Source organism: Athene noctua, chromosome 1 (genome assembly GCF_965140245.1).
Source record: "Athene noctua chromosome 1, bAthNoc1.hap1.1, whole genome shotgun sequence".
NCBI classification, from domain to species: domain Eukaryota; kingdom Metazoa; phylum Chordata; class Aves; order Strigiformes; family Strigidae; genus Athene; species Athene noctua.
Genome location: NC_134037.1, coordinates 198644753 through 198665306, shown reverse-complemented (window position 1 = coordinate 198665306; position 20554 = coordinate 198644753). Strand labels below are relative to the sequence as shown.

Genomic DNA, 20554 nt, shown 5'->3' with positions numbered 1-20554 from the left:
CCGTCGCCATCCCGGTTTAAGGGCTTACGGGGGAGAGGCGCGGGGCTCCGTGCGTGGGGGCAGCGGGAGGAGCGGCGCAGCGACGGCTTGCGCCCTGTGGGAAGCGGGCAGAAAGCCACCTTGGCGTCGAAACTAATTAAAGCCGGGCGAGGGTTACCTTGCTGGAAAGAACAAGGGGTGTAAAACGCGGCAGCCCTGCGGCCGGAGCGGGGCCGGGGCTCTGCCCTCGCCGGGCAGGGTCCGAGCCGCGGCCCCGGCGTGTGCGAGGCCAAACGTACCGTGCGAAGGTTTCGTCGCCTTGAGTGGAGTTTGTAACCCGCTCCTTGTGCCAAACTTCCACGATCAAGCACGACGTGGCTTGGCAGAACGGAATGAAGCAGGGTGAGGAGGACTGGTACGGGCTCCCGTCCGGCAGCTGGTTTTCAACTACCTGTATCTTCCTTCGCAGAAAGACCCAAATTACCAGATAATTACACTCAGGACACATGGCAGAAACTTCACGAAGCGGTGGGAGCGATACAGAGCAGCATTTCTATTAAATACAACCTTGAAGAGCTCTACCAGGTAAGGCGTGTAGAGTTTTTTACAGTTTAACAAAAGGACTTTCACAGAGCTACATACTTAATGTAATGCATTTTGATTTGTTAAAAGCTGATTATATTTTCTGAACTGTTCATTCCATACTCTGTTTCTAGTCAGTTTGCAGTTTTATATAGCAGTTCCCTGGAGAGTTACCAGGATCTGGGCCCATGAAAAAGCAGTTCATGAGAGTCAGAGAAAGCTGTGCCTGGGCAGGGTTGAGATTTAAGTCTAGATCTCTCCACTACAGTGCCTACCCAAGATGCCAAACCCAGGATCTTACTCTTGCTGGATTATTCAGATATGTATTTTATCATGATTCCTCTTCTGTACATGCTTTGGTCTCTTGTGAATACTAATGTTGAAATATCTGTTGTTATTATAGATAATAACAATTAGACCAGCATCAATACCCCTTGGGGAATTAAAAAATAACCTTGACTGAGCAGCCAACAAACTGTTAGTTTACTTGTGTTGCAGATTACTGTCACATTTTCATAACAATCAGGATCTTAATTTTTTGATTAAAATAGTGAAAAAAGTATTTCTGGAACATCTGGACTACTGGAGTATGGTCTAGGGAGGGTAAAATAGAGAAATACTCATAAGCCATTTCTTTCTAATTTGTCCATTTATATATGGTTTAGTTTTATAATATTTTAAATGTATGCTTTGAGATATTTATCTGAAGTAATTTTTTACAGTGATCATGTTATAAAAAAATTATTGGTGCGCTAAGTTGTGCTACATAGCTTGTTAGTTACGAATTTTCTGTGGGTGCAGGTGTTTGATCTGCAGGTGTGGATCTCATTGCCAGATCAGGACTTCAGACATTATTATGCTCACCTGAAATTTTCTAAATGTTTAGATGAGGTAGGTTTGATGTTGTCTGCAAAGTGCAGACTGAGTGAGGAGGCGGCCAGCTGTCCACACTGGGTCCATGCTCAAGAAAATGAGCATGAATTTGAGAGCTGACTATGCTTGCTTGTCTCTGTGATTAGTTAGGGTGTATAATATATGGCTGATTATGTAAATGCATATTGACTTAATATAATTTATTCCCTTTAAATAGGTGACTGTGATATACTCATCTATTTATACTTGCAGGTTTGCAGAGTTTGAATTACATATTTTATGGTTTTAAATGCTGCATTTGAAAAATCCTGCTTTTTCATGCCTAGCTAAAAAAAAAACCACGGATGCTTTGAGTGTTACCTAACTTGTTTTCAGAGGCTGAGAAATGAGATTATAGTAATATGGCTATGAAATTGCCAGAGTACAGACTTTTTTGGCAGAAGAGGAGAGAGATTTCAGATAAACTATGAAGGCAGAACTGTACTACTTGCTTTTTCTGTTTGCCTGCTTATTTGTAAAAACTGCACAAGGCTGGTCCAGTAATCTGTAAGGCAGCGGTGCAAATCAGCAAGACTTCTGCACAGTTGGGTGGTGGTGGTCAGCATGCCTGTGCATAGATAGGTACATACACTCCTGCCAAAGGAATAAAAGATGAAGTTCAGCATCTGTTGGAAACCTGATCTGTACTTACAGATCGTTTTAACTGCCTCTTGGTGAGCACCGAGTCATCCACAGGGGAAAATTTCTCTGTGTGCATCAGTTCTTAAGCTCAGGGCTTTCTTTTTTTTGGTGTCTTTATCTGACCTTATGGGAGGAAGTGAAAGGAGGCCTACTAGAATTCAGTGCAGTGAGCAGGCTGGTGTACCAGCCTGCCTTTGAACTTTCTGATTTACTTATTTAATTTGGCACAGTGGCTGAGGAAAAACTGAAGAACAGTGGCAAGGCTTTGTAGGAAGCTTGAAGGATACTCCTTTCCAGGCATTAGAGGCAGCATGGGATTAGACATGAAGGTGCTTGGCAGAGATGTAGTCAGTGAGCAGTGGGAGGGTGGCAGCCAATTTTTTGCGACTAAAATAGAAATGATGTCTGGAATTGGTGGTAGATTGCACAGATTTTGATAGAAGTAGCTTATACATGATGGGATAGAGAAAGTGGGGCAGTGCAAAGAATTGACGAGTGAAGAATGAGTGATAAAAATAATGGAAAAAGAAAATTCCCTTTGCAGCAAGGTCCTAAATAACCTGAAATGGGGCAGCACTGCCCTTCTGGAGGACATGAGTAGGACGGTGTAGTAGTGAAGGAAAAAAATTGATGAGAGTCCTGACCAGACTATTTGGATGGATGGATAGGAAGGACTGTGTCATAGGAAACATAACAAACTATCTGCAAAATGATTATGTGTAAATACTGTTCGTTGCAGATGTCATTTCACTTAGCAGATGAAAAACATAATATAGGCACTGTGTGATAGTTTCATTTGTTTATTTGCTTTCTTTAAGGTTATATCAAAATTGAGGGAAGACATTGTTAATGTGCATTTAAATAAAATTACATCAGGTAGGTTAGAATTACCCCATGGGGAGATCTCTGGGAACCAGATTCACTTTATGTTTTGGAAGACAAACTCTTTAGGATGTTTGGACCTGTAGAGGAAATAATACAAGAAGTAGCAATTATTTGCATAATAAATGTTAAAACAGAAGACTCTGCTCAAAACAAGCTATTAAAAGGTTGATTTGAAACAGAACTTTTACTGGGTTTGTGTAGGTGAAGAGTCTGAAAGTGGTGTCTTTCTCCTATCCTTGCAGATGTCATAATTACTGTTGCTTTTTTCCAAACTAATTGTTGCAAGATGACTAGAAGTCAAATTTTGTCAGAAAGAGGGACAGCAAAAACTCTGAAAGAAACAAAAGGTGAAGGAGAAGAAAATTGCTGGGTTTCATGTCTCCCCATCAAAAAAAGCAGAAATGGCTAGTAGAGGTGGCACTGAGGTGATAGGGCTGTGGTTTGAAACACACTTGAAGCTGACGCTCTTGCCCAAAGCAGCAGCCCTGCTTTCCCCCTCACCTCAGTCTTGGCCTGTGCACTTGCTAGCCCATATGTTTGGGTGATTTTAAACTGAAACAGAGTGAAAAACATTTACTAATGCTTTGACAAAGAGCTACATGCTGGCATTAGGCACCATAACATTTCATATTACAAAGAAATAAGGCGCAGCAAAATAAGCTAAAATTTGGGGAAAACTGAGTAAAGGGCAAGCACTCTGAAAATATTGAAGCTTTGTCCAAGTTCACTGATGCTATCAAAAAATTTGTCAACAGAATGTAGCACTATAAATCCTCTGGAGCAAAGAAAAACATTCTTGGGTCAGGTTTAGTTGCCCAGATGAAATTGTGCTTTAAATCTTAGGCCTGTTCTGTGTAGTATCACCTCATAGTATAAATGCAGTTGAGGTGAAGTTAAAGGAAAGGACAGCTGGATTTTTAGTTCTGAAAATCATGTTTAACTCCTTCAAATGTATGAAGCACTGAACAGCCAAAAATACTTGCTGTAAACTTTACAGTTCTTATAGAACATTTGGCTGTCTTCATTGTGATTCATTTCAGATGCTATGGTCTATTAATGAAATTATTGAAATACAGCATACAAGTTAAAGTGTGCCTGGACCAAAGTCTAAATATAGGCAGTGGTATAAAGCATGTCTATGTTTTTCTCTTCATCATTTTCATTGAGTTTCTTGTGAGGGGAAAAAAGTTAGTGTAAGACAACATAATTACAAATAGCTGAACAGCAGTATTCTAGAGATGGCCAGATCTGTCTCGGTGTAGTCTAGGTCAGCTGCATCATAACTCGATTTATATTAATGTGGTAACCACAAGAATGTTTGGTTTGGGGCAGAATCGGTCATCTTAGTCAACTATGGATAAATACTCAACTAAGTCACATGAGGTCCCAATAAATCAATTCAAGTCTTTATTTAGTGGTTAATGTGGGGGGGTTGGTTTTGGGTTTTTAAAAATTATTATTATTTTTTTTTCCCCTTTGTTTACACACCTTAGCACAAGTGTGTGAATCAGTGGAAATATTTGGAAAGAAATAAGTTAAAATGACAGGAAAGCAGCTGTATTAATTTACCTACCATTTATAGAGAGTGATTGGAATGTCTACCTTAAAATTACTAAGAAGTGAAAATATTTGGTATGATTGTGTTCCCCCCCAAAAAGTGCATGTGTGAGTGCACTGGAGGGTGGACAAAATGGACCTACAGGAAGAGTTCCACTGCTGAACAGTATTCAGGGGGAGGGGTGGAAATTCTAGTCATGTTTGACAGCACGTCTGAAATATGATCCAGATGGTCATGGTGGACCTTGTTTGTACACAAAATCTAGCAGCATAAGAGAGATCAAAATCAGAAAGGAATCATGAAGTCTTAATTTCTCTATGTAGTTTGGGTAATTTTATTTTGATGTTTTGTTTTTGTGCATGGCTTGAACAGATAATGCTGATATTTTTTTCTCTTTGTTGTTGGCCTTGACTACACAGGTGCAAAAATCTGAGTTCTCTCTCTTTTTTTTTTTGGGGGGGGGGTCTCATTCATAATCTTCTTTTGGTTTTTAGGCTGTTGAAAATCTCTGTTCTTACAAAGTCTCTGCTACACTGTACAGACAGCTGCGACAAGTCTGTGAGGATCATGTGAAAGCACAAATCCTTCAATTCAGAGAATATCCTTTTTTCGTGCACAGGAATGGTTAGAATGGTTAGTTTAAACCATTATTTTTAAAAACAAAACTTTGTAAAAATGACACCAGTATTTGCCAGTGTGTTAAAGAGGTTCTTTGACCACTTACATGTTTTTAAATCAGGTGTAAGCAACTTTAGTTATCTGGGTGAATAATTTCTGTGCACCAATATGTAGCATGCTAATAACAAATTGCTTATAATTTTAATAGGAATGCAAATTTTACATTTAATCTAGAAAATGTCAATCGCACTATGAGATTTAAGAGCAGGTATGGATTTGTATGACAGGTGACTGGTGGAGATGCTTACAGTAGCAATAGTTTAAAAACAATCACTGCAGTAATTTTCAACAACAGTGTCTTCTGTAAAAGAATTCTCAAACCTAAAGTACACCTGTTTGCCCAATAATAGGTCAGCAGTGATGTGTCATGGAGGAATTCTACAAACCCTTTAGGTATCTTACATGTACCTTGTAAGGTTCTTGGCAGAGAGCTCTAAGTTTAGGAGATTACCGGTCTGTCTTCAGACACAGAGAAGCCTGAAGGTTTGTGGTAAATTACCCCACAGTTTTCTGAAGTTACATTGCCGGACTTTTCTTCTGGCCGAACTGGTCACGGAAGTGCCTGTAGATCTTCTCTGGACACCTGGGTGTAGCCAGCCCTATTTTCTGAATCCTGTAGTGCTTTGCATGCTGAGACCATGCTTTATGTGATAGTTGTCTTCTGTGTAATAGCTTTGGGGTTGTGCTTGCTCTGGCAGTAGGATAGAGTCTATGCCCACCTGGCTGTCCCCACATTCTTGGATAGTGCCTTAGCAAGCAGATGCTGGAGAGTGCCATACAGATACTGCTGTACTTCAGGTGTTAGCAGTGTCTCCCAGGTCTCTGTATGTTTTTATTAGTAGAAAATGATAGCTTACAATAGACAGAAGGAAGGCATGCGTGCTCAGAAAGAACCTTTTTTCCCAGTGAATGCCTTAAATGTACTTCACACTGTGACTCTCAGTTTCTCAGTTCACTGCATTCCCCAGGTAGGCACCTACACTCATGAAGAAGATAATTTTTTTTATTCCCACCCTCCCACCCCATTATCTAGCTAAGTCCCAACATGGTTTTGAGTTGTGTGTTTTGGGAAGTATTTTTGAGTCCTGGTTAAGGAGTCTGGCTTCTACATAGTATATAGGAAGCGTAGGTACATAAATCAGCACTGTGAATTCACCTTTTATATGGTAGCTGATTTTTTTCATTAGTTTGATGCATTTAAACTAAAAAGTACATCAGTCAGTACAGTAGCCTCTTAAACATAACCGATCTCTGAGAACCAAATCTTTCAGTCTTCTTTAAAGCAGTGTACAACCATTTTTTTGTATCCCTGCCTTTTCAAACTGTAGACAATCTTCTGAAGAGGTGTTTTAAAACTGCTTTCTCCCTGCCCTCTGACAGAGCTGGTGGTTTTGAGAGTCGAGAATTTTGTATTTTACAGGTATATGACTGTATATCCCAAGGACATGAGATCAAATTAATCAGATTTGACCAGAGGGAACTGGAGATGATACTGTGCAGGAGAGGAAGGTAAAACCCCATTTGGATTTACTCATACGACACATGAGAATTCTGTTATTTGTAAATAACAATTGGATCTGTTGTGTAATGAAGAAAACTATAGTTTACTTATGGAGACCTGGAGATGCATATGAAAAGAGTGGTATTTGGATTTGTTGAGGATTATTTAGAACTGTAACTGCTTTTAAGAGATTAGGGTCACTCCTGTTGTGCTCAGTGTGAACTCATTAAACAAACAAAATAAACCTTTCTATACCTTTCACCTCAGTTGGTGACAAGGTTGTTTTTGACACTGGTGGGATTTCTTGTTTAAATCTATATCCGAGTTATACATTGCAGCCACTAGATGGTATTACTGAAGAGCAGTGAGCGTTATTCCTTGAAAACATAGGGAGGCCTTCTGGAGAACTGCCAGCCCCTTTGCTAGGCAGAAGCTCTGCAATTAACAGTTTATCCCTGGGCAGTCACAGTAACATCAGAATATCCATGGAGCAGCTTTGCTTAATGGCTGGCAAGATCATCTCCAGAATCTGGCCTGAAAAGATATCAGCAAACTAGTTTTCCTTAATAGGTGCTGTACAGATTCTCTGGATAGTCTTTTATTTTTAAAGAAGATAAATAAATGCTGGCAAGATCATTGCAGACAAATGGTAAGTTGAATGTTTGCTCAGAATACATATCCTTGAAGTGTGAAGTCTGACAAAAAGGGAGGTTGTCATGTTTTAACATGGGACTGCGTTGCACCTTCTCCTCCAAGTTTCAGCATTGCTTTTACTCTTTCCCCTTTGCTAGCTGGGGGTGGTTTCGTTGAAAACTTACGTTCAGTTGTGTTAACTCTGACTTTCATAGGTTTCATATGAAGTTGGCATATCACTCAGAAATATATTGACTCCTGTTTTCTGTGGTGTAAAGAAAAGCTAACCAGGTTATGCTGAAATTGTTTGCTGTTTGTAATTTTAAGTAATTGGAGAATGCACAATCTTGACTTTTAGATAGCTCCAAGCATTAGGTTAATTTGTGCCTTTTTTTTTTTTTGGCAAAGCAGAGATGATTATCCTGAGTATAGGGCTAAGAAACAAGATTGAAGAACTGAAACTCTTTTTCTTTCTGCCTCTCTTGTCCTCTACCTCCACAATAAATTGTTACAGAAAAAAATTCTCTCTCAAAGATACTCTGTGTGAATTGTCCCTTTAAGAATGCATCATTATAGTTCTAAACCAGCATTTTACATTGAGTTTTCATTACACTGTCACTTAGCTTTGGCTACAGATGCCCCAAATGTTTCTATTTTCATTCCTTGAATCCACCCGGCTCCCCTCCCCTATGAGGGGTGAGCAGAGGTATGTGGTTTTTACCTGAAATAAAAATGGAAAGCATTATGGAAACTATTAAAAATAAATTCAACAGTCTGAGAAAATAGAGTTGAAGTTTATTGCCTTGAAAATGTAATTAAACTGGATCTGTGTGAGGTTTTTTTTTTAAAGGCTTTTAATATGACCTCTGTTCACTTTAATTACTTTTGAGTGTTCTTTTTTTTCCTTCTCAAAGCAACAACCTGTAGTAAGTGGCTTTCTTGCCTATGTGCTGAGTTAGCACTTGTGCTATTTAAGAAAAAAAGTCAGCCTTGCTGATGTTTTACTTTAATATGCTTGGCCGGAAACTATGTCAGCTTGAGAATTGCTTCAGAAGCAATGAAATCTTTTAGGGGAGGAGTAGGTGGACAGCTGGGGATAGAAATCTCTGTAGCTGGCCTGGAAGTGAGTTAATTAGTGTGACTGACATCAGGACTGACGTCCTGAGTTATGCTAATGCTAAACTGAAAGCTGGACAGCCTTTTTATGAGCAAAATTAAAAATGGGGTTTGAATGTGAAACAGTGATAAGCTAAAAAACCACCTCCTTCTCCCACTTCTTTAATTTTAAAAAAAGATAACACGAGAAAGAAGGTATAATAATATATTATAATTAATGTGTATCTATTTTTCTCAAATTTTGACAGCTAACTTTTATTGTGAAAAGATTTGTTGCACAGTTTATTGCTGTCTTTGCTTAAAGCTGCTTCTCCTCTAAAAGCGAAAACTGTGGCAGCATGCTATTTCAGGGGGTTTATTGAATGTCTTGGTGGTACTGCTTGAATAGCTTATGTATCTCTAGCAATAAAACTCATTAACAGGCTAGTAAAACTATTTAGTTAATGGTTATGAATTTGAAAAACCTCTTGGATGTACTTACCAATAACACTTAGTAATCGTATTAATATCCATAAATTACATACCAGTGGCTGTACAAGTCACCATAAAAGTTGGAAACACATGCGTCAGTAGTTAAGGTGCATGTCTATATGATGTAGTTTTTCAGAAGTTGCTTTATAATTTAAAATGCCACATGATGGTAAAGAGGAAAGCATTTTCTTTATATATTTTCAGATCATGATCAGAAGCATTTTCTTATTTTTGGATCGTACATATGTACTTCAGAATTCAATGCTTCCTTCTATATGGTAGGTATCCATGTAAGTATTCCTTGAATCTGCAGAGTTTGAACATGCTGTTATATTTGCAAATGTTGAAAATGAATTTTTCACATTATATTTGATCTGTGTAATAGGTCTCTCAAATTTTGTGTTAATTTATGGAAATATGTGTGTCAGCATATGCATGTGTCATTTCCTCCTTCCCCAGGAACATTTATTGTCGAGTGAGGGTAAAAGAAGAAAAAGGTCTGTGAACATATGCTTAAAAGTCAAGGCATATATATAGCTGTAGTTGTGGGGAACTTCCTTGGGCTGCCGCCTCTGTGCCTTAGCGCTGGCCCAGCATTACTTTAGGTGTTTCTGATTTTGATAAAATTCAACATTCAAAGTTTTTTTTAAATAAGATATACACTGACAAGGTGCAGGTCATCTTTGTAGCACTGGCCTCTTGAGAGTCAAGACCTGTCAGTGTTGAGATGATGCTACTGTACTTTCAGCACACCATGATCACATATTTGGGCATTCTGTTTTTAAGCATCCCTCCTGAAGGGCATTTTATATCATTGCCCAAGCAAACAAACCCAGACTTTGCTGAAAGTTTCTGGTATTGTTACTCAGTCTAAAGCAAAACAAAAATGTAGATGAAGTACTGAAGTAAGAGCGTGCCTTTTCCCTGCCTGCCTGGATTCTGTGCTCTCCAGAGTTCCTCAGGCTGAGTAACATGGCATCCTTCTCCCACCCCTTGCTCATTCTATGGATATCTGTCTTTCTGATGTCTGCAGTAGTTTTCCTCCAACTTTGTCAAAGAAGTCTGTTTATACTTTATGTCTTTTTTTCCTCTGACTGAAAAAATTCCCTTTATTGAAATCCTGATGCATCTGAAAAAGTTGGAGTTAACAAGTTTTATCTAAGGTTCCTCTTTTCCTTGGCCAAGGCAATGAATGTTTAGTAATTGGCTGCTTTGTGGCATAGAAGCACCATTCTTCATCTTCTCAGACTGAAACAATCTGATAGATCATAAGGTCCTAATCATACAGAAAATTCATGCTTTTGAACAAAACTTACAAATTACACATAGATTGACCGATCCAGGGAATTTTATGTTAAGGTATGTGTTCATATTTTTTTTATTTTTATAATTTTTATAACAGGAGCAGAATGTTATAGTCTATTATGTGAAATATAGGCAGGCTGGTCACAGTTCTCACTGAGGTGTATGCATCTGGTAGTATGTGGGCTGGTATTTTTATGATAATTCTTGTTACAGTTCTCTTAGTGGACAGTGTCAAAAAGAATATACATGCCATTAATATATTCTCTTTATAATATGTATACAGTGTATTTAATGTGTATTTATTTGATTTTTTTAAAAGACTCAGCAGTGTGCTTTATTCATTTTCATTATTCACACAGGGATATGGGGCTAGAGTTATTTAGAAATCACGTCATTTGTGACAAGCAAGTTCAGAGCAAGACTATTGATGGAATCCTCCTGCTGATTGAACGAGAACGAAATGGTGAAGCTGTGGACAGAAGTTTGCTGCGGAGTTTGTTGAGCATGCTATCTGATCTGCAGGCAAGTACAGCAAACTTTATAATAAAGGCTATGTTTAGAAACAAAGTTTGGACTTTTATAATTCATGTGTTGTACAGAAACAATTTTCTTCTTATAGTAAACGTGCTTCAAAATCTAGCTATTAGATTGATAAGATTGCCTCATCTTTACCCAGTGTGCAATTTTTTTTATTCTCTGTTTTGAAGTGAGACCTCTTTGCCTGTTTTCCTTAGCAGAGGTAATGGCCTGCAGACTCTTAAATAATAGATTTGCAAGTCTTTTAGTATGTGCAATATTTTATCTGTTTTAATCACTCATTTTCTAATCCTAGTGCTGATTAAATGTTGGAACAAAAAAACACCATCTCTGTCACTCCAAAAAAGCGTCACTTCTTGGAGTCTGGGTCTGTCACAAAAACATCACTGAATTGGCAACTTTTTATCAAAGATGCCAAGGATAGAGTATGATGCAAAGTTAACGTCAAGGTTTTCGAATAGATAAGGTCAATCTGTAATTTACTGGAACTTTTCTATTAGCATGGATAACCCAATAGACTAAAAAATGTTGTGCTTCTGACTTTGGCATAGGTTGTCATCTAGCTGTGATGTATGTGATGTGCAATAAAACTTAGGAGCTGTCTTTCATTCTTAAAAACTGTTGAGGTTGCTCTGTTCCCAAGTGGTGTATGGTGTTATGAAACTGGCTGAAGTTTTAAGAAAGAGTTCAAAGAGGAGAACTGCATAAAATAGTCCTTTCTGGTCAGGCAGCTTACCTGCTTTTCTGCCTTTCATGTTAACCCTCCAACTTTCTCTAGTGTACCAGAAAGGTTAATAACTAATTATTCCATTCAAGAGAGAAGGCAAACTTCTGTCAAAGAATTTTCAGATCGCGTAACCTGGAGGTGCTTTTTCCAACTTCTGTTCCCACTGTTATTGCCAGGTTTCTCTAACTGCATCAGCTTTTCCTAGGTGTTGAGTTTTTAACATTTACGATTTTTTAGCAAAGTACACTGCTAACTAAAGATAAACATTCCCCTTTATCAGATGCTTCTTACAGAATTGGATTTAAGTCTTCATTCTCCTTCATTGACTCAAACGTGTAGTTTTCTCTTTTCACTAGGGAAGCTAATCTAGTCTCATCTGTTCTTTTATAACATCTGTCACTTCACTGAGATAGAGATATGCTCATAATCCTGTAATTATACAGCAGGATCTATACTTTTTTCTCTTTCAACAGAACTTCTGGAGAAAGACTAATTAATTAAGCAAATCTTATATTAATTTGAAAACAGTTCATCTCCTACTCATTCCTGATTTTTAGGCAATTAATGCAGTTGAGGCCCAGCTACTCAAAGTTGATTCCTCCTTGCAGAAATCCTATTCTATGGCTGTTTCCTATTGTAGAGTTTTACATGTTTTATGCAGAAGATAGTTCCATATGCTGTTAATGTTTTTCCAGTTATCTTGATGGAAAGAAAGGTAAGAAATGCAATATAGTATTTGATTGTTGAACATGGAGCTAGTCTGAAGAGAAACAATGAGTTGATGCTGAATTAGTGAACTGTTATGCTTTGAATGCTTGTTGAGCCAGGGGTTTCATATTTAAGTTTGCATTGAAAGAAAAAAAATAAAATTAAAGCTTTTAAAAATTCTTAAGAGAAAAAATGGTCAGAATATAATCAGTTTACAGCTCTGCTATATGTTTTTGAAGAAATATTTTCTTCGGTCCTTCCAACACATTCAAGGAATCTTTCCTTTTTCTTTTCACTAACTGTCCGTTTACATGTTATCACCTAGCTACTTTTTCCAGCCTCTTTGAACTATTTTATATAGTGGTCATTTCTAACTTCTCTCTATACTAAACTGTTAATCGTTAAGCAGAAATTTTTCAATGTATGTGAAGTTGGTGGTGCCCTTCTTTCCCTGGAGAAAGAGAGTTCACCTTATTTGGTATAATTTGTTTTTCCTGGGCCATTGAGATAAACATGGCAGATCTTAAGGTGCGTTACTGAGCATAGTATTATTATACTGATGGGAATTACCTGTTTTGTACCAATGTTTCACTAGTTGGAAGTATTTTCTTTTATTTTAGCCAGAGAAATATCAATGGGATTCTTGAGCTCAGGTGGATTGGATGTATTTGCTGTGCTGTGATGTTGGGTGCTGGTGTTGGACTGTGTGCCTTAAACAGAAGCCTGTCAATTTAGCTGATTTAAGTACTGATGACTGAAACACACTGTTGCTGCACTGGAAAATCAGCTTTGATCTCAGTCTTTCTAAAACCAACGGGCAGAGAACTTATGTGTAAATGTAATGTTACTGACACATCTCATAACTGTGCATTCTTGAGATTTTATTTGCCCTCTATGCCTGTCACCAAAAACCGGGATAAAAATAACTTATCAACACCAATTTGATGCAGATAAGCAGACACTTCTTTATTTACGGCCGGACGTGTAGGGGAGTGCTCTCACCAACAACACGTACCAGGCACCAGAACCACACACCTTCTATAGAACTTACTCAGACCTATTCATTAAGTATTCATACATAAACAAACAATTTCCAAGAAATCATTAACATATTCTCCTCCTATTTCCGATTCTGCGCAGTAAAGGTTAGAAATGTCTAGAAACGGGTCTGGGGTGTAATGTGAGTAGGTGGTCCGTGAGTCGGTGGTCGCGATCTCCCCCTGCCGGAATTACCTTTTGCTTAAGGACATGGTTTTCTTGGCAGGTACTTGCAAGCTGTTACGGTCACTTCCCTCAGTTCCCATTAATCCTGGACCTTGACAACTACTTGCATTCTTCTAGTCCTATATATGTATTATAAATCAGTTTACAAATCATCTTGTGTTTTGTTACCTAGGTTCTAACCGTTCCTACTAGACAATTATGACCAATCCCTTCGGCCTTGGTATGGGACTGTACAGGGGATTTTAGAGTAGCAGTCGGTTGCTAGATTCAAATTACGATAAATGTAAATAAATGATTTTTACTAAAATTATCTCTTAATTCTATACTTATATTAAAATCAAACACAATTTAATTTCAGTTGATAATAAAATCAGTAACATGCCTGACAGCCAAAATATTCTACCCTTACTGGAAACTTAATGTAAGTAACTAAATTGATTTTATTTTTTTGAGCAGGTTTACAAGGAATCATTTGAACAGAGGTTTCTGGAAGAGACAAATTGCTTATATGCTGCAGAAGGCCAAAGATTAATGCAAGAAAGAGAAGTAGGTGCATGCTGTAGATGATTTCAAAATGCTGGTTTTATCTGCTGTGGGGTTACATAAGAACTTCTGGTAGTGCCATGGTGTGTTAATGTTCAGTAACATTCCACTGGTACCCAGGTACACATTCATGTGTTTTGATGTGGACCACACTATTGTATCAAAGGGAAGAGCAGACTCCAGATTGCCTTGGTGCTTGAAATGTACAATGAAAAGTGGAGAAAGCCAGTGCCATTTTGTGTAGCTAAAGTCATGCTACCAGAAGTCATTTCCACATAAATCTTAAAAGTGTGCCATCAATATTATTTTTGCCTGAGAGCTGTAAAATATCCACTGGCATCATTTTATTATGTGGTTAATACCTAAGTAAACCACTTTTTTGTTGCATTTATTTTGCGGTTTTGTTTCTTTCCTTATTAATTAAATTATATGTAAGACATTTTTGCTTTCTGTCCTCTTGAGGTAAAATTATGCTCTGCAGTGGGCAGCCTGCAAATGTGGTTATCTCTGAGAAATGTGTTTCTTGGTGTTCTTGGGTTTGAGCCTCTTTAGCCTAGTAGAAAGTGACAGGACAAGAGGGAATGGCCTCAAGTTGCGCCAGGGAAAGTTCAGACTAGATATTAGGAAGCATTTCTTTCCAGAATGGGTTGTTAGGCGTTGGAATGGGCTGCCCAGGGAGGTGGTGGAATCCCCATCCCTGGAGGTGTTCAAGAGTCGGGTTGATTTAGAGTTTAAGGATATGCTGTAGGTGGGAACTGTGCTAGGAGAACTGTTGGACTAGATGATCTCCAGGGTCCTTTCCAACCTAGATGATTCAAGTCCTAATTCAAGTTCAAGAATACAGAAGACTACCTTTATTAATTTATTTTAACACTGAGCCACTACAAACATTTTGAAAACGCCTGTTTGCATTGTATTGAAGTGAATCCTTGTGTCTAATCCTGCTCTATTCACCTCATTCCCTGGCTTTCCGTTGGGACCTGAAGTGAAATGCTTCAACATAGATTTTGAGACAGAGTCTTGCTGCATTTTATATGCCTAGTGGGAAGCTATGGAAAAACACAAAAGGAGTGAGACCCTAACTTATATACATGTACATACTTATACATATGCACATAATACATACACATATATGCATCATGCACATGTGTATGTGTGTGCATACACGATGCATAACTGTTTTGATTGTTTGAAGCCTGAGTTTCATACATGTGTTGTAATATGTGCTAAATCTATTAACTCTCCATAGGGACAGATACTCCACTGGAGAAACAGCCATTGAAATAATAGAACTGTATGGTTCACACCAACTGAAAATCTGTTCCATGATATTTAAGGGCTAGCTTAGCTCAGAATGATTGTAAAAAAAAATTAACTTCCTCTGAAAAATTCTCAGATTTCTGTTTTTCTCTTCCTTTCTGTCAGGTGTAGTTATAATATTTTTAATATGAACTAACATTGATTAACAAAAATATAGGTTATGTAGTATGTAACAATATTCTGGTGGAGTAGTTATTTTCAATTGGTATTCTCTTTAAATCTGTAGTTTAAAATAATTGTCATGGAACAAGATTATCTGCCTTTCGTACCTTTGTAGTTGAACTTGACATTCTGTTGTCTTGCTAGGTCCCTGAATATCTTCACCATGTTAATAAACGTTTGGAAGAAGAAGGAGACAGAGTAATAACATATTTAGACCACAGCACACAGTGAGTACAAATTTTGTCATTCTTAGAGTAAGTCAAGCGTCCTTCATGAAACAGTGTGATTTTTCCGTGGTTGTAGAGACACAGATTATTTCTTACATACACTGTCTTGCTGACAGCACTTGTGATACAGCTTGGGTTTTTTATAAGACTTTATTTTTATCAAAACCTATTTCTTTAAAATTAAAATATACTTTGAATAAGAGGGGAGAAATTTGTCCAGAAAGATTTATTGGTATATACTGAAGTTAACAAAGCATTATATAGGAACTCAAATTTTCATTGTCAAAGTAGCAAGCTTATTTTAGCCATTCATGTACTGATAACAACATTAACCACAAATCCCTTGGGGGAAAGAAAGATTCATTAGGCAAAAAAAGAAAAGAAAAGGTTAAGTTATGGCATAGGATAGAGGACATGAACATCACTCATGAGAAGTCCGGTATGTGAACTTAAAAGATGATCAGCTTTGGTGCATCTGTTGCCAATGTATTGTGCAAGGTAGCTTGTCCTTTTTTCACTCGGGTGTTGGGTAATAGTTTGTGTTTTGCTGGGGTAAGAGTGTGCATTCAGGAAGTACTGCAGAGTCACTGACACACTATAAATCCATATATAATTTGTTCTGCAGGAAGCTGTTACTTTTTTAATAAAGAACATAACAGTTAATAAGGAACATAAACTTTTATTTTCTAGTTTTCTGGATGACCTATTGACATTTCCTTGGATGTTAAAAGAAAAACTGAATAAAAATTATATTTTTAACTTACTTTCTTTAGACATATTTTATATATATACTCACACATGTGTTGTGTGTCGTGGTACATATTTGAACTTGAATCTTCTTCCTGCAAATGCTGATTGCAGGGTGACTAGCTTTTTCTGGGAAAATCATTCACATTATAGCATATATATATATATATATATTTATTTACGGTTTAAGTTAAATAGGTTGATATCATATTTTTAGTCTAGATATATGCATCAAGTCCTTGCTTTGAATCTTGTCCTTAATTAAAGAAACCTTGTCCTTAGAAACCTACTTTTAGAACGGTTCACACTAATTTTCTTTCTTTGCATTAAGAAACAGTAGTTTTTAATATTAGTGCCCTTGAGTTGTCCTCAGCTCATACTGTCTCTCTGGGTGTGCATGAAAAGAGCAGAAAAGATATTAAATTCAGTTATTTGGTTTGATCTTGAGGTGGAAATGATACTACCAGGACAAATCTGTGATGGAAAACGCCATTCAAAATACTTCAAACCAGATTTGTGCAACACTTAGAGAACATGTTGTTGCAGCCCGTAGAGGGATTTATTCAGCCCATCAGTACATGCCTTTCTGTGCAGCTGACCAGAATAAGCATTTCTCCTGGTTGGCCAGTAGGTGATCAAGGTGGATGACTTTCAGGCCATATGGAACGTACCTCATTAGCTAGCAGTCAGGATAAATACTCATCCTGTCTGCGTGTTAGGAAATAGTGCTCTGCCTCTTAGTCTCAAGCAGATGAATCATCCTTACTTCCTCTGTAGGCAGAATAGGTCTTACAGGGCAAAGAATGGTATTTTATACAACCCTGACTCCTTCCATTGTTGGAGACAGTCAGCAGCTGTAGGTAGCAGTAGTTGGAAATTTCAGGGAGTATGGAAGTGACCGTAAAAATGGCCATATGTGTTAAGACCAAGGGTCTGTCTAACTGGTATTTCATGTTCATAAGCCTACCACTGAAGGGAAAGAACAGAGTAAGTATATGTGATGCTCTGATACTCTCCTAGTATCTGCCTGCTTTCAGCTCAGGGTATTTTCTGAACCTGATGTGGTTTGTCTGTTTGGATCTCTTTCAAATAATTGCACTGTCTCACTGGGATTTACATAAGCTTTTCCATCTGTGCCAGCCTTTGGCAAAGCATTCCACCAGTGCACTAGCCACCATGTCATAAATTGCCTCCTTTTGTTTAAGTCTGGCTCCCAGTACCATCACTCATGACCCCAGTTCTTGCATTGGGAGAGTGATCAGTCAGTTCCCTTCCACTTTTTCCATGCCTGTCAATGCACTGTAACCCTGCTAAGTCATCTCTTTCCCAGAAAGAAGAGTCCTAACACATACAGTTGTTTCTCTTGTAGTTGCTGCTGCATGCTTTGATCATCCCTGTTCCTTTCTCTGAACCTTTCTAAATTCTAGTTTACTCTTTTTAGGATGAAGGGTCTAAAACTGTGTTGTATGGCAGGTCAGACAAGTCACTGATAGAGCGTTTCGGGAAAGGCAGTGTTTTAGCAAAGGTAGGGACATAAAGTGGATGCTGCTATGTAAAAGGCTTCCATCAATCTGAGTCGAGCCTCTCTTCTAGAAAATCTAAAGGGTCTGAGAACCAGTTTTATAAAACTTAGAAAGAAATGTTTTGTCTTTTGTTGTCATATTGTAAGCATCAGTAGAAGCTTAAATGTTGAAGTTAATTATCCCTTTGCACTTCAGGAATTTATTTCTTCTTTTAGGCTATAAAAGATATAAAGGAAAACTTGCCATTATTTTTCAGTCCTGAATAAACTGAATATATCAAGCAAATATTTCATTAATAGTAAAAAGTAGGGAAGATTCAGGACAAATTTAAAATGTTTTGCGAATGTGAGTCTTGTGGTTCTAGCTTAATTTATGCTTGTGTAGGTGCGTAACACAATCAGATGAAATGTTTGAGTTTTGAACATCACCAGCGTGTACTATGCTATTTCGGAGTTCAAACCCTTGGAGATTTTTGTTTTGTTGTTTTGTTTTGTTTATTTGCTTGTTTGTTTCCGAGCAAATGTCAATTTGACTTTTTTTCCAGAAACATGTTTATATTGATTTTTGGTATCTGAGATTCTCTTTTCTACTGTGTAGGAACTTGCCTTTTAGTATTCAGACTTGAATTTCTTTTTTAATTACATATATGGTTTATTGTCCTCTTTCTTGGCATACATTACATGTGACATTTTTGTCTTAATTTTTAGCCTTTGTTTTAAGTAGAAAATTGTTTTGCATTATAATGTAAGTTATTCACAAATACACTGTGACAGGAGGAAATTCTCTTATACTCTAGTATTTCTAATATACTTTTCTTGCCTTATTTAGGAAACCGCTGATTGCTTGTGTGGAGAAACAGCTACTAGGAGAACACTTATCTGCTATTTTGCAAAAAGGTATTTAAAAAAAATTAATATAATCTGTGATAAGCAACAGGTCTTCATACTCTGCAATGACTATAAACTCCACAGCTTTTATATAAGGAAGTATATTAGCCATGAGAAAAACTTCCACAGATACAGAAAGCCAACCCTACGGCTGTTACACCCACTGTGACAAGTAAATGTATAAGTGGAAACAAATATCTAAAATATAATTCCATATTTGTAAAGGTTGCTAAACCTTCTAAATCTGCTTTGACTTGCAGCAGTGGTCTTCGGAATTAAACCTTTGAAACTGCTTATTTCCTAGAATTAGATAAACTTCTAAATGAGAGATGAAGTTACTGTCGTGGCTTCTTTTATGTGATAATGACACAGCTCAAATGCAATAGCTTCACGTATTCTTGTGGTTGTATAGTTTAAGAATCATGAGGTATTGGAACTAACAATATTCCAAGGCAATGAACTTCCATATGCATTTGTCTCTATTTTACCTTTTGTCTGGCAATTTCAGATAAGAGCTGCATCTTCTTAGGAAGTCCTTATTCAGACGTTAGTGTCTTCAAGTCACCATTTCTTTGTTCCTCTTAACTTTTAATCTCTCCTTTTTCATGGAATTTCTGGATTTGGTCAGTATTCCCTCATCTTTTAATGCTTTAAATGATCCTTTCCTCTTCTTGCAGTAGCCATGTTTTAGGTTTTACATCTTCCATCAAATTGTCCTTACATCTTTGTTTCCTTTACTGATGCAAAACAGATACTTTCACTGTCATACATACCCCTTTCACTTGTTTCTTCATCCCCTTTAAAGATAGACATACACGTACAGTTTTCTCTGAACTACTGTGGGAATAGGTTATTTCACTGGTTTGAATACATTTATAAAAATAATCATGGTCTCTCCATCTTAGCTATTCTTAAGCTTATCATAAACACAAGGTAAAAATAATTAATTTTTGTTGATAGATGTAAATTTTGCTTGCTGTTTAATTCAAGAATTATTTTTATGGTACTTTTCCAGTGACAGATTTGCTTATCAGTTGGCTTAACCAGAAAGTATGTGGTCTTGTTTTAATCTGAACTTTTTCTTGGTTGATAATGTATATATACCATCCATGTAAATATGGAGAGATCTGTACATTTTTATAGTTACTGTGTTTTAGGACTGTAGTATTGTTTGATCAGCTTTTGCATTCTACGTCTGTACTTTAAAAAAAAAAAGTCTAACATGACGCATAACTTTTTGTGTTCATCTGATCTAGGGTATGTTGTAATTTGCTTATAACATCCTCGTATTCTGTGTAGATAGAATAATATTGCCTTTTGTTTAGGCGAAGGCATGTGATATAGTCAGTTTGATTACAGGGGTGAAAAAAGCTTACAAATGCAGGGTATATTTAAGAAACTTTTTTTCTTGTGTTACTACAACTGCCATTGACTAGATATTAGTGGGTTTTTTTCATTTTGAGTTTAATAAATTTTTCCAAGGCTGTGGCAGTACTTTCTGGAAGTTGTGTGAAGCGTTGTGTCAGAGGACTTTCCTGTATGTCTTTTTTTCATTTGTCAAGTACGTGACAAAATATTTTTTTCAGTCACACAGCTCATGTGCCAGAGGAAGAAGAAAGGTTCAACTTTATCGTCTAGGTTATAATAAAGCAGCTGGTGTATCAGTTCTTTAAATGAATAGGAGGTG

At 37.3% G+C, this 20554-nt stretch overlaps 1 protein-coding gene across 5 annotated transcripts in view; it reads left to right on the top strand.

Moving 5' to 3' along the window:
• CUL4A (cullin 4A) overlaps positions 1-20554 on the top strand; it is a 43169-nt gene that overhangs the window by 1217 nt on the left and 21398 nt on the right. For 2 of the 5 annotated variants that reach the window (XM_074909943.1, XM_074909906.1), the window contains exons 2-9: positions 449-564; positions 5053-5157; positions 7318-7386; positions 9162-9235; positions 10622-10784; positions 13915-14004; positions 15628-15710; positions 18809-18876. In XM_074909943.1, coding sequence (XP_074766044.1) covers positions 7384-7386; positions 9162-9235; positions 10622-10784; positions 13915-14004; positions 15628-15710; positions 18809-18876 — 481 coding nt within the window. In that variant the 5' untranslated portion in view covers positions 449-564; positions 5053-5157; positions 7318-7383. Of the gene's footprint in view, positions 1-448; positions 565-5052; positions 5158-7316; positions 7387-9161; positions 9236-10621; positions 10785-13914; positions 14005-15627; positions 15711-18808; positions 18877-20554 lie in introns of all 5 variants that reach the window. The other 3 variants (XM_074909934.1, XM_074909925.1, XM_074909915.1) reach the window with 2 other exon arrangements.